The 13,351-nt window shown below is 40.9% G+C and overlaps 1 protein-coding gene across 1 annotated transcript in view; it reads right to left on the reverse strand.

The window, feature by feature from the left end:
- Positions 1–371: 371 nt before the first annotated feature.
- CAPN3 (calpain 3) overlaps positions 372–13,351 on the reverse strand; it is a 30,599-nt gene continuing 17,619 nt past the window's right edge. The window contains exons 12-24 of the mRNA XM_069858047.1: positions 13,162–13,173; positions 11,792–12,000; positions 11,045–11,081; positions 10,058–10,075; positions 9,051–9,152; positions 7,686–7,763; positions 6,959–7,016; positions 6,313–6,377; positions 5,264–5,332; positions 4,586–4,664; positions 2,416–2,532; positions 2,017–2,075; positions 372–1,374 (exon numbers count right to left, since the gene is read on the reverse strand). Of these exons, the coding sequence (XP_069714148.1) occupies positions 1,348–1,374; positions 2,017–2,075; positions 2,416–2,532; positions 4,586–4,664; positions 5,264–5,332; positions 6,313–6,377; positions 6,959–7,016; positions 7,686–7,763; positions 9,051–9,152; positions 10,058–10,075; positions 11,045–11,081; positions 11,792–12,000; positions 13,162–13,173 (930 nt within the window). The 3' untranslated portion in view covers positions 372–1,347. The remainder of the gene's footprint in view (positions 1,375–2,016; positions 2,076–2,415; positions 2,533–4,585; positions 4,665–5,263; positions 5,333–6,312; positions 6,378–6,958; positions 7,017–7,685; positions 7,764–9,050; positions 9,153–10,057; positions 10,076–11,044; positions 11,082–11,791; positions 12,001–13,161; positions 13,174–13,351) is intronic.

The following is a 13,351-nucleotide window of genomic DNA, read 5'->3' on the forward strand; positions in this document are numbered from 1 at the left end:
TTTACAATAGTGGATTGCTTTATTTTTCACCAGCAGAGAACTTAGTGGAAGGTTCTCCTGATGAAGTCTGGTCTCTTCACACCTTTTCTTGCACATTTTGTTTTTCCTTCCATTTTTATATTGATCAACACTTTACCAGTTCTGAAAGCCTGTCATCCTTAAAACTGGTAACAATGGAGTTCTCAACTCAAATGTTTTTTTATTTTTAATGTATTCAAGGAGCAAACTGGCAATTGTTTGAGCTATTAAGCTGGTTTCATGCTTGCCATAAAACTCCAAAAGCTGATGTATATTCAGAATGATGGAAGACTGCTTAATGTTTTATCTTCCTCTGTTTTTTTCAAAGGAAAACCAAAAAACAACCTTAAAGATAAGGCCAAAATCCAGTTGCTTTTATTTTTGATTCAATTAAACTAATTGTACTTACACATTTTAACAATCTTCCCAAAGTGTTCACGTTAACATAGTGTCTGATTCTGCTACAAATTCATGTTTTGCAATAAAGAACTACACAATAATGTCAGGAAATAGGACCCGAGGGGGAGTGTCTGCGTAGATGTATATATTTGTGTATGTAAGAGGTTTTCTGTCTCCAACAGCAACCAACTTTCTTGATGTTACTGAGGATGCATTTACAATGAAAGACATTTAAAAGGCCCAAGGCATAGTTAAGATACTATAGGGATACTAAAAATAAGAGCAAATTGCTCAGTTCTGATACTTTTGCTGAGGCACCAGACCAAGATGTGCCGAAGTACTGCAGTCTGTTGTGCCCCATTTCTAGCATAGCAGAGAACCCACCTGCACAGCCACGTCTAGAAAAAGGCACGTGATTGGGATGTGTAATATTAATGTAACTAGCACAATCTCATGATTATAAAGAGGCTGAAATGATAGTACTAATAGCAGGACAAAGTTCACGACTTAATTACAAAGTGATAGTAAACACCTGACTTTCACAGTTCAAACGCAGTCCAAGTTTTGCCTGACTTGAGGGAAGGAGACTTTTCCAGTTGTCAGCATAAGCAGCAAAACGATGCATGCTCAGTGTCTTTACCATGCAGAAAAAGCTTAATTGAGTCATCAATAAATTAATCCTTGTTGCCCAAAGGAAAATGTCAGGAAGTTATAAAAGTAATTACAGAATATGCACACTGGTCTGCCTTCTGGTTTATGATTGCCTTTTTTTTTTTTTTTTCCAAGGGCTTCTTCCCATGCACTGTTTATCTCTGCAAGTAAGGCATTTAATTAGGAAATGCTCGTTTGTACTTGGCGATGAATGGAGCTAGTTGCTCAAAACAGAAGCCTTGATTGTTTTCTTCATGAAGGTGGGCACTGGCTCTGGTGTTAGGCATACATGGTGAGCTGCAGCCACTGGAAGAAAAGTTACAATTAAAGGATGAAACAATTGTTGGCATCCTCTAACAAACTGCATTGAGGCACCACTATCCCTATAACTGGAAAACAGCTGCTTGATGATACTTGATATGAAGCATGCTGGCAGTGGGCGACTTTGTCTGAGACTTCTTCTTGCTCTTATTCCTCCTTCGTTTACAAAAAGTGACGGGGGTTTTTTTGTGGTCTCCCTAGCAGAAGACGTGCTTTTAAGTCCTCTTAAGCATTTAAAAGGGGTTTAACACAGTTCTTTACCTATTATCAGTTAACAGCTTTAAGTGAAAGGATGTTTGATACATAAATTGCCTCATAAAAAAAACCAAAACCCAACAACTTCAAAAGCTTTTTGAAGTGCTTTAAAGATGATATGGAGTGTCTGCAGCTGTGCCCCTCAGCACCAGCTGGAGTCTTACAGAGCAGCTGTTGCTGGCAGAGCATGGTTACAGTTTTTTTCTGTGTAAAATAGGTAGCAAATTATTAGGAGGTTTTGCAGACTCCTGCCACTCAGATGACAATCTCAAACCAACTCAGCAGCTCCTTTCAGAATGTGTGCAAGGAATAATACAAATAAAATTTACTAATGTTACTTTGTGTTAAAAATACTCCTAAGAACCAGTTTACCTCTAGTACATTGAGCTTGATGATGCCATCTCCATCTTTATCAAAGGCATGGAATGCCCCTAAATCAAGGAAAGAAAAGTATATAGATTAGATTAAATTCTGTGTGTGTAAAGATGATCCTGATAGCAAACCAAATTGTGCCGCTCCTGCTGAGCGGTGCAGACTTGTGCAGATACTTACATGGTCACAAGTATTTCTGCTATATTTCTCTTTAGCTAAAACGAAGAGAAATGCAATGACTTATTTTCTTACGTGTTTGTATGGGATGGCTGCCATATTTTGGATTTCCTAAGCATGTGAGTTACTAAAGCTTGTGTGGGCAGTAGTATCTTGGGTACAACAATGCATTTTGGGGGTGAGGATGGGAGGCAGTGCAGTAAAACCAGGGCAGCCACTCACTGAACATGGCATCCAGGCGCACGAAGCAGCAGATGAAGCTGTCAAAATCAATATTCATGTTCTTGTCAGCGTAGCGCATGGTGATGATGTCGTAGAGCTGGTTGTTCAGCCGAAAGCCTGCAAAGGACCAGAAACAGAGCTGCTGGACTGCAGCTGGGGGGAAGCGCCAGCCCTGGCGCCCAGGAAAAGTTTGGCCATAGGCACTTCCTGGAACCAGCTGAGGCTCAGGCTGGAAGTTACAGCTCCAACTGCTAAATAAAATCACAGAATCGGTAGGCTGGAAAAGACCCACAGGATCATTGAGTCCAACCATTCCTATCAATCACTAAACCATGCCCCTCAGCACCTCGTCCACCCATGCCTTAAACACCTCCAGGGAAAGTGAATCAACCACCTACCTGGGCAGCCTCTGCCAGTGCCCAATGACCCTTTCCATAATATTTTTTTTTCTGATGTCCAGCCTGAACCTCCCCTGGCAGAGCTTGAGGCCATTCGCTCTTGTCCTGTCCCATGTCACTTGGGAGAAGAGGCCAGCTCTCTCCTCTCTACAACCTCCTTTCAGGTAGTTGTAGAGAGCAATGAGGTCTCCCCTCAGCCTCCTCTTCTCCAGGCTAAACAACCCCAGCTCTCTCAGCCGCTCCTCATAAGACTTGTTCTCCAGCCCCTTCACCAGCTTTGTTGCTTTTCTCTGGACTCGCTCCAGAGCCTCAACATCCTTCTTGTGGTGAGGGGCCCAGAGCTGAACACAGTATTCGAGGAGCGGTCTCACCAGTGCCGAGTACAGAGGGAGGATAACCTCCCTGGACCTGCTGGTCACGCTGTTTCTGATACAAGCCAAGATGCCATCTTGTGTGCCAATAGCAGGCGAGTTACCTCATACTGTAAATACGAAGAGTTTGCAGCTTATCTGAGCCTGATAAGAGCAAAGCAACAAAAACTGGGCTGCAGAAACACAGCACGAAGTCACTAGAGAAACACCATTTCACAAAAGGACCAAAAGGTCACTCCTTGTTGTGGTGCTGGCGGCTGCCCCCTGTGACCATGCTTCACGCGGGGTCTGTTGTGTTTTGTGTACTGCCACTTGTTGGCTAAACGCAAGGTCATGCACAGCCATGTGCTATAAGATGGAGACATTTTTATTGCAAAATGTGTTCTTGGTTCTAAAGTCAGGGCAGGAGGGGTTTTATTTCTTTTTTGGTTTTGTTTTCTTTACATTGGCAACTTTCCTGGTGAGAATGGAAACCTGAAAAATAAAAATTACCCATATTTCTGCTGCAGCAGGAGTCCAAATCCAGGTGTAGCTTTGTCCTTAGCAAAGGTTTGGATCAGTGGTGTTTTGTAAAGTAGAAGATAACCATTTGTTTCTGGTCCGTGATGGACTAGTAACTGATGTGCTGCACTGCCACTGAAGATAAAGCGTCACTGAAATCTTCACATTTAGGCTCATAGTGCTTCTACAGATTTTCTGATTAAAGAAGCCAGTTTGCTGCCTTAGAGAAACAGTAGCTGGTAAAGACATTTGTGTGGGGAGGACTGCTGTCCACGGAAAGCAGCACACCAGAGTGCTGGAGACAAGAAGCAAAAAAAGTCTAAAGCCTCTCTTTGCACATAGAATTTCATACAGTGCAAATTTTGCTGAATACTTTCTTCTCACTGCACAGGTAGAAGAGGAGCCTGAGTCTGTAGTGGCTTAGTGCCACTAAGAAACATGAGCAGGACTCAAGAAATGTCCATCCAGTTGTCCTGATGCAAACTTTGGACATTGATCTGCTCTGCTTTGGTTTCAGTGTCTGTACTCTTGGGTTGAAGGTTTTCCACTGTCTTTTGTTACTTACTCAAACAAAGAGAATCCATAGCTTAAGTGAAATCAAATGCCTTCAGGGCTTGCTGGTCTCCTTGAACAGTAGGACCCCAAGTGGGAGATCCTTAAGACAGCAGAGCACCATTCATTAGAAAGTTTAAGGAGCTGAAGAGATCTATTTGGTTGGCAAGATATACAAGGCTTGCCTTTTGCATATTTGAGAAGCTCTGTTGGGGAAAACTAATATTGTTTTAATTTATGTAGGGTCTCTTTTTAAAAGGCTGCACTGTATTCCCAATTTTAATCTGTGATATATCAACCAAAATTATGTTTCTTTGGCTGTTGGGAATTGAACACTAGAAGATGTACCTGCATCATTGACCGCATTGCGCATCTCGTAGCTGTTAATGGTTCCTGAATGATCCGTGTCATAACGCTTGAAAATTTTCTGGAAAAAAAAAGAAAAAAAAATAATACACACAAATAAAAGCTTATGCTTGTGTTGCACGTACCTAATGAGGGAGTATGGGATGTGTGCCTCCGGCACTTCGAAGCTTGGCCATTTGCCTTATGTTGTTGCTTCTAGGGCAGTCTGAGTTGTTAGCACAGAGCTCCTCTCAGTCACAAAGTAAAATAATTTAGATCCACACTATGAGAAGCAAAAAGCTCCCCCACTAGGACTCTTCTTAGTTGAGTATATGCTGTTAATTCTCTCTCTTAATTGTCCTAATTAAGCTGTTTACAAGGCCTGAGTCTAGTTCCTATCACCCTCCTCCTCCAGTTTATATGCCTCTGGTATTTTCATGGGGAAAGCTCTTATATGAGTGTTGGAACTTCAGAGATTCAGGCAATTTGTTTAGGCAGGGATTAGGATGAGGAGAGGCATTGCTTTTCTTTTTAGAAGCAAATTCTTTTAGCTTTTCTTTTTAGAAGCAATTTTTTTAGCTTTTCTTTTTGTTGTAGTGTATGTAGAGAGTTCCGTTTCTTCTAAACAAGCTTTGGCGCTGCAGAAGCTGTGGAGAACAACACTGTAGAATCCAGCAATACCTGCCAGCTTTTAATCTTGTCCCAGAGATGTCGAAACTCATCGAAGTTTATCTTCCCTGAGCCGTCTGTCTGTGATCCAAGCATTCAGGTAAAAAACCACAAAATTTTTAGGAGAAAACTAAGTCTGCAGCTGCTGGTGAAGGGACGAATGTGAAACTGAGTTCAGGATCTCCTTAGACCTGGTGAGCTGAAGCAGTAAAATATTTGTGACTATTTGGGTTATTGTGCATAATATTTTGTTTCTGGAGTGTGAAATATGAGTTGTACTTTGTGTAGAGGCAAACATCTGGTACAAGACAGAAGCTTGCTCCTGGAGCTGTTATGAAGTACATGAGCAGGATGTTTCCAAATGCCTTCAAATGTGAAGCTTATCCAATGCTTTTAAGACAACTGAACTTTATCCTGGAGTGACACTCTTTCTGCCTTGCTTAAAATTAATTGAGAACTAAGCAAAATGTTGACTAAAAGATTTACAAAAAGCTGTTTTGCCTCCAACCTTGTGGCTCTGGGTTGTAGCTACAGTTTTGTTTGGGTTACATTTGAGTGTGCTTATGTTCTCTCGGAATCATACCTTATATCAAATGGGAAAACTGAGTGATATTGTATCTGAGTTAACCCTGTAGGTATCTCATAGTGTGTTTTATTGCTCTGAGACAATTTCTCGATGGGTTGCATGCTATGCACGCAGTGGAATGTCTAATACATTACAAACTTAATTAAGTTTGTTGACAAGAACTGTAGTTATGTTGAGTTGGTTTAAAAAGATTATAAGATTGTGCTTTTAGTATGTGAGCTGCCCAGGAAGGGTATCAGATTGACTTATTCTGCAGTTTTCTCTTTCACAGTATTTTAATCTCCCAACCACACTTATGTTGAGATGACTGGAGTTAAGATGTGCTAAGCCAGAAATGCTGTGTTATCTGACTACAAGCTGCACTGTACTGTTCTGTTTCTCTGGCTTACTGGGGTATGTGTTTGCAGTGGTGGGAAGTACAACCCAAGTGGACTAGTGTGGTATCAAGCACTCCTCTTTCACCAGAAAAGGATACATCCATTAAAGCAATCATGCTGCGGCAGGATTCCAGTTCAAATCCTTCTGTCTTTAGGTCCTTATCTGAAATAAATGAACTCGGGTGAAAACAGATCGTGCAAATCAGCATGGGTTTCTTCCTCTTAGGTGTAACTCTGTTCAAAGTAAAATCTTTTGAGATATCTCTACAGCTCATTTCTTACTGGATGAAGGAAGTAGGTTTGGGTCTAAGTAATGTTATTGCTTGTGTATTAGAAATTACTTTTATTAACCTGTTCTATACAATAAAAACCTCTGAAAAATTCTGACTTCCAGGTGACTAAGCAAGCCCAGTTTGCCAGGCAAGGAGAAGGTTTGCCTCTCCATTAGAATTTTTTATTTTTAAAGGTAATTTGCAGACTGCTAGAAATGCTATACTGTCCTAAGTGGTACCTCCAGTGGATGTTTGCTCATTTTGGCATTATCAATACTTGATTACTCATAGAAAGCATTTCTATGAGAAGTTCAGCTCGCTGAAGTCTCAGATGCAAAATCCATGGAAGCGTAACTAGGAAATCTGTGAGTTAGAAACTAAATAATATTTAGAGCACAACTCAGAGGTGGAGGGTTATGTTATATTACAGATTTCTGTGTCCAGGGTTACTGAAAAACATGTTCAAACTCACGTTTTTTTACGACGTTATTGAGAACGTTCCTGAGTTCTTCAGCATTGATCTCCATGTCCTGGTGAGAAATGTGGTGAGGATATCATTAATTACAACATTCCTAATTAAACAGATGATTTAATAGATGGATATGCTAAAAGTATGAAGCTTTTAGTCACGTTTCAGTGTGACCTAAACATGCTTCAAACTACAGAGCATTCTAGATCATATAAACATTAGTCTAAATCTTCATTGGGCTGCAGCACAAGGTAGGTCTAAAGTTACCATATGGTGCTTATTAAACTAGAACTAGAAAAACAATCAGTAATTTCAAGACACTGTGTAAGCCAAAAATCCCCGTAACACATTCAGTCTCTTGATTTATGCAATTCTTTGATCTATTTTTACTTTTAACTTCCCTCATTAAGCATATACCGCAGGGCATTGTGGTTCTAACTTGTTTATACATGCTAGGCAAAATATCATCTTGTAGCAGTGATAAAAGTGAAAGGCTGAATTTAAATAAGGCTCCCTTGTACACAATGGGAATAGCCTTGTATGTACATATGAGAATAGCTGTATGCTTAATTGGATTTTGATTTGATTTTGCTTAGCTTCCGATCTCAAAGGAAATTTGATGGGAGGAAATTTTAAAATTCAGGGTTTTGAATCCTTGAATCGGTTGATTTTGGTGTTATTGTGGCTAGGCTGCTTTGATGACAGAAACAGTAGTCAGTTCCATACTCACATCCCCTGCAATCTGTCGGAAAATATTCCTGAACTGTTTTTCCTCTTCACTCTTTTCATGAGCTTTTGCTGAAGGGCGCTGAAAAAAGACAAGCAAAGGAGAGAAGTAACCTTACCTGGGAAGGGAAGTGGCCTGGGGTCTCTCTCTCGCTCTTGTGCGAAGGAGCCTTTTAATAAATCTGGCCCTCTTTGGAGTAATGGGTGGTGCTCCTGTTCCTTTCCCACTTTTTTTGTTAAATGTGTTCCTTGGATAAACTGTAATTAATTCCATCCTATTGCTTTCCTTTCTCTTGGAAGGAGCCTAAATGATTATTTTCACTGACAGATTTTATCTTCTAATTTTTTGATTAAAAAAATTGCTAAGAGGTTTGGAGCAGAAGAGACTTATCTGCCCCATAGCTTCCCTGTAGCCCACGAATTGACCAGAGGAACCTGGGCTTCAGAGCTCTTTGTAGTGTGGAGGGCCTCTTGCTGGAATCAAGTAGCGCAAGAAGCAGAGGAAAAAGATGAAAGTGAAGTTCTCTCAGACACACGCAAAGAGCAAGCCTGAACTGAGGTTGAAAGTGAAAAAGCAAGCTATATTTTATCTGTCTGCTTCGTCCTCCCCCCAGTATTAAATTACCAGAATTATGTGTAACAAAGTAAATTTGATTTCTTGGCTTAGTTCTTATTTTTGTTTGTCTAAATACAGAGAAAAGTTAAGATTGGTCCCCACTTTGACACCTGTGTGCACTGGAAGTTGTGCAGCAGAACATCACGCTCCCTGTAAGCAGACCTGTGCCTCCAAATGCCATAAGCCTGAGTGCAGAATCTGGCTGTTGTACCTCACGTCCCTCACCCATCTGCAGGCAGAAACTCCAAATTTGCCAACTTGCTTTCCTCTCTCCAGTAATGAGACAAAAAAGGAGGGTGCAGGAGCTCCTAGGGTTATTTGGGTGTATTTTAATTTTGCCAGCAGGGACTGAAAAAGGGCTGTGTAATTTGTAGTAGGGAGAGGCTGTGATCATTTTCAGGAGCTCCTGAAGCCCCTCAGGTGCAATTTGCACGTGTGCCCTATGTGAATTGGGTACTGCTTGAAGGGGCTCAGCAAGAATGAGTTGAACTGCAGAGTCTCCTTGTATGAGAAAGAAGCCAGGAGGTTTTTTCAAGCAACTACATCTTCCAGCAGAGGTGTTAAGTAACTGAAAGGGTAGATTGTTCACTCATGCTCATTAGATCCATGTAAACCAGACAGAAGTTATGCTAAGATTTGACAAAAAACTGCTAGGTGTCTAAAGATTTTGCCCCATTCCTGTGTTCTTCTCAGTCACTCTTTCATGCTGGCCAGTCCAAGACATATTTCCCCCTCTGCCATTGCTGCAGAAACCTTTTTCTCATCTACGTGTTTTTTTTCACCATCTTTGCCAGTGTCTTCATCTGTTGTCAGCTCCTTATTACTGTTCGCTCTGTCAGAAACAAAGATGATAGGCTAGAAGAAGGAAGAGAACAAAAGAGAAGTAGAAATTACACAAAAAAAATAGTATAAAGGATAGTATTTGGGGACACACATTCAGTAGAAAAGCACATGCTGCACCAGCTCCTGCCCTGAGAGGGTGCCTGGAGGAGCCAGAGCTGGGAAGGAAGGACAAGAAAGGTAGGAATTTCTGAAGTTGCTGCTCTCCTCATGCTAAAAAAAAACAAGCTGCAAAATTTGTTTTGTCAAATAGTGCAATTTCTAGCTTGTGTCTTTCCTTTCAGAAATTAATTTTTGGAGCACTCAGCTGTAAGCAGTCGCATGCAAGTGTTTTGGTTTAGCACATTTAAAACAAAGAATGCCGCTACAACATGCAAATATGTTACCCAAAAGTATCAATTGCAATCAGCTCTGTCGTGAGATTGAAAAGCCTGGTTACATTTTCATGGTCCTAAATGTGTTGTGTAGAATCAAAAGGAGAATTGTGGACTCTGGTGAGCAGAAAGTTTGGGAAAGAGGAGTAGCTGCATTGGTCAATGGAAAGCAAATGTGAGGGCATGTGTCTGGAGGAGGGGTGATTTGCACTAGAAAGGAGTGTTGGGATGCCCAACGAGGGACAGGCAGGAAAGGCAGTTGAGCAACCCAGAGAATCACCTTGTGAAGCTTAAAAGTTTTTTGCCCTTTTGTCCCTCCGTGAGTGAGAGAGGTGTGTGATTCTATAGCTATTTCATTAGATTTTAATGTAAGAAGACAAAATCTTTGCTGCCTGCAAATGGCCTCTTATCCTGTGCCCTTCATTAATTAGACCAATTTCCAGGTGCAGAGAAACCACTAATGATACCAAGGAACTCAGCTCCTGTTGCATGCATTGCACATGCTCTTCATCTTGCAGTAACTCAGTACGTTGCACAAGTACCCACCTTGCCTTTTTTCTTCTTCTGTATTAAAAGAGACAGTTTAAAAAAAAAAGTATTTTTAAACAGAATTATAGATTTTATGCAGAGCTGATGCTAAAATTTCTTTTTTTCTTTCTTACATTTATTTTTCCCATTCTTATATTCATACAGTTTTCAAATCTCAAAAAATGAGGGGAAAATGTACCCACCAAGATACTGCATAGTGAAGGACAGAAATTGCTGAAACCATAGCAGAAGTGTCCCATCTCATTCGGGGCTTTGTCTGTTTGAAGAATATCTCTCTTGTACCCTTAGCTTAGACCATGCCCTTTCTTTTTCCCAGCCAAACAGTGCAGTGCAAATTGGACTTCTGTGCTCACAGATCTGTGTTACCTGAAGTGGCAGTTAAATGCCACCAGATCCGGATGGCTATTTTTTTATCATGACAGCAGAGGAAAGGGTAACATCCCTGAATAAAGTTTGATGACGGTCTGTTCTGTTTAAGAGCATTTCCTCTGATTTTTTTTCAAGACTAATTGTATTGTTAGCTCCAGTATATTCACATAAATGTGTAAAAAACCCTAGGCTGAAGCATTAGAGCTTGTCCTGGATGCTAGTTTGAAACAGTATATCAGTAGGACCTCTTTTCAGAAAGCATGCACTTCAAAATAAGGTATTTATTTTCTTTATTAGATGAGATGCCAATTTTACAGACAAATCTCAGGGCTGAGGTGTAGGCATCCCCAGTAAATGAATACTCTCAACTGATGAGGGCAAAGCCAGTGCTTAGTATCCAGCTTCTTTATATGAGGAAAACATCTTCAAATCTGGCACAAGATTTTGGTCTGATTGAGCTGGAAAGTTTATTAAAGCAAGTGTTAATAAAAGTACCTTGATAAGAAAATGTGGGAATTTATGCTAAAGGAGCTGTTGTGTGGCCACAAACTGTTGTGATGTTCCTCCCCTCCCTACTTCTATTTACATAAAACAGAGGCGCAGGACAGTGCTTACCGATGGACGCTCTGCCTCAATCATGTTTTCAGCCTCCCTAAAAGAAAGCAGAAAGTAAATAAATCGGGGAAGTGGCTTTTCCTAATGTTGCATTTTTTCTTTAGCTAGTTTGTGAGCAGCCACTTGAACTTTACAAACAGGCAGTGGTGTGGGCCATCTTCCAAGTGTTACAACCGCAGGCTCTAGATGTAGCTTCTCCCAGTTTTGCACCCCAAATACCCCCTCCAGGAGCATTGCTGCCTAGTTTGCTCCCCTGAAGAGCCTTGATAACTCTGAACTTTGACACCTGGGTGTAAACCAGAAGCTGTTTGGCCTAAGCAAAACGAAACTGGCTGCAGTTTGCTGAGCTCAAGGAAACTAGTTGAAGAGCATGATGGAAATAATAACTACCTACTTCTGTGTTTCATAAAAAGCTGAAATTAGATCTATCTGAGTATGATATATCTGGCCAAAACTGCAGCTAGTCGCATATAGCAATAAACCACAAACAGATTCATTTTCATTATTAAAAATGGCTAATGGTATGTTTAGAAAGGATTTTCTGCAAGTAGCAAGCTTCTCCAAAGACAATTCAAAGTAGGGTTTTGTTGGACTATGAGAGAAGCTTGGGAAAATGAGTTCGCAGCTTTGAGTTTGTAAAGAGGTTAAGACAATTAAAAGCCGGGTGTAGAAAACTGGGAACATGACTGTAAGTGACTAGCAAGAAAACCTCCACCTTAATGGCCAATAAATGGATTTTCAACTTACTCTGAAAGACTTCTTTTCTCTGAGAAGACCCTCAGGATGAATTCTCCTTCCTGGTGAGGTTCGTATGTCGATGGGATGATGACATACTCGCTGGGAGGTAGCCGGAAACGCTCCGAGATTTCTCGCATGTTAATATAGGTCTTGCTTCTAGCTTTGGAGGCATTGTAGAGGAAAAAATCCTTTTGCAAGTGGTGCTTAGTACCATGCATCTGCAGGAAAAATAAGTCATATTGTCTTCAATGAAGTCTTATCCATTCCCTAGGTCATGCAGGCAGTATGTAATTGGGACAGAAAACACGAATAAAGCAGCAGCTTAGCAAGCAGGGAGCTGACAAGGGATGCTAGCTGGGAACAGATACAGAGTGTGTGTGACCTTGAAGTTGGTACTGGCTGGGTCTAATTGGCTTCTGAGAGCCACTCCAGGACTCACTAGCAGAGCATTGACTGACTTCTGCTGTGTAGGCATTTCTATCTGACTGTTTTGTTTGATGGTAAATTGCATGTAACCAAAGTTCAGCTAATTTCTTTGGAGGATGGCACAACAAGGAATGGTATATGCGAACTCCTACATGCTGTGTGGTAAGGTAAAGGTGCTTTCAGTGGAAAAGTGTTGTGCCTGGACAAAACGCGAGTTCTGTATCTGCTAAAGAAACATGACAATCAAAAATTGCATTAGTTCAAATATGAAAATTAAGTCAAGAATTGTGGGCTAGGAACACTCTTAAGTTGTTTGCTGCAGAAATAATCACCTGTAAAATAGTCAGCAAAGAAGGTTCAGATTGTCATCTTCATGTTTTTCAGAAAACAGCTTTTGTCAAGCTTGCTTACAAAATTTGTGATGCCAAAGATTCAAGTACTGACAGCCTCAGTAAAACTTTATCTATGTATTTTTAATATGTTTTATTCAATGGCTGAAAATACCATTTGTTTTCCAGACAAATTCTGACACTATTAAAGAAAACTCACTGGCTGCAAGATACAGGCTGTTGCCATTATTCACAGGAGGAAATGAAAGTGGTTTAGGGCACTTCCGCATGGGGTGGAATGGCAAAATGCCCACTGATCCCTCTTCCTGTGGCCCAGGCTCGCTGACCAGCTGTGCAAACCGTGGCCTGATCTCACACAGAATAGAAAAAAGAACAGAGGAGAAGGTGCAAATGAAAATGGGGTGCAAGTAGGAAGGAATTAAAAATTGATTGCAAAATGTACTAATAAAAACGCAAAGCAGAAAGGTTAGCAGTTTCACTCTTTTTACATCCCTGAAAACAAACTTGGCTGGACACTTCCCTGCTGACTTACAGACAGGTGCAACAGTAACACTAGCTTTGAGCATACACCAAGATGTCAATCTGCCTCCACTCTGTTCGTACCTCTTCAGGCACCTTAGGGAGAAACAAAGAGAAGAAACAGTCAGAGCTGCTAGGCGAGTCTACCTATAGATATACCTATAGATCATGCAGAAGGGAGTTCACATGGGTTTCTGGGGAGGCAGGCAGTAAATAAAATGCCCCAAGTTATATAATTATTCCAAGCAATTTCTATCTTCCTTTCCAGATCTCT

Source organism: Phaenicophaeus curvirostris, chromosome 5, assembly GCF_032191515.1.
Source record: "Phaenicophaeus curvirostris isolate KB17595 chromosome 5, BPBGC_Pcur_1.0, whole genome shotgun sequence".
In the NCBI taxonomy this organism is placed as follows: domain Eukaryota; kingdom Metazoa; phylum Chordata; class Aves; order Cuculiformes; family Cuculidae; genus Phaenicophaeus; species Phaenicophaeus curvirostris.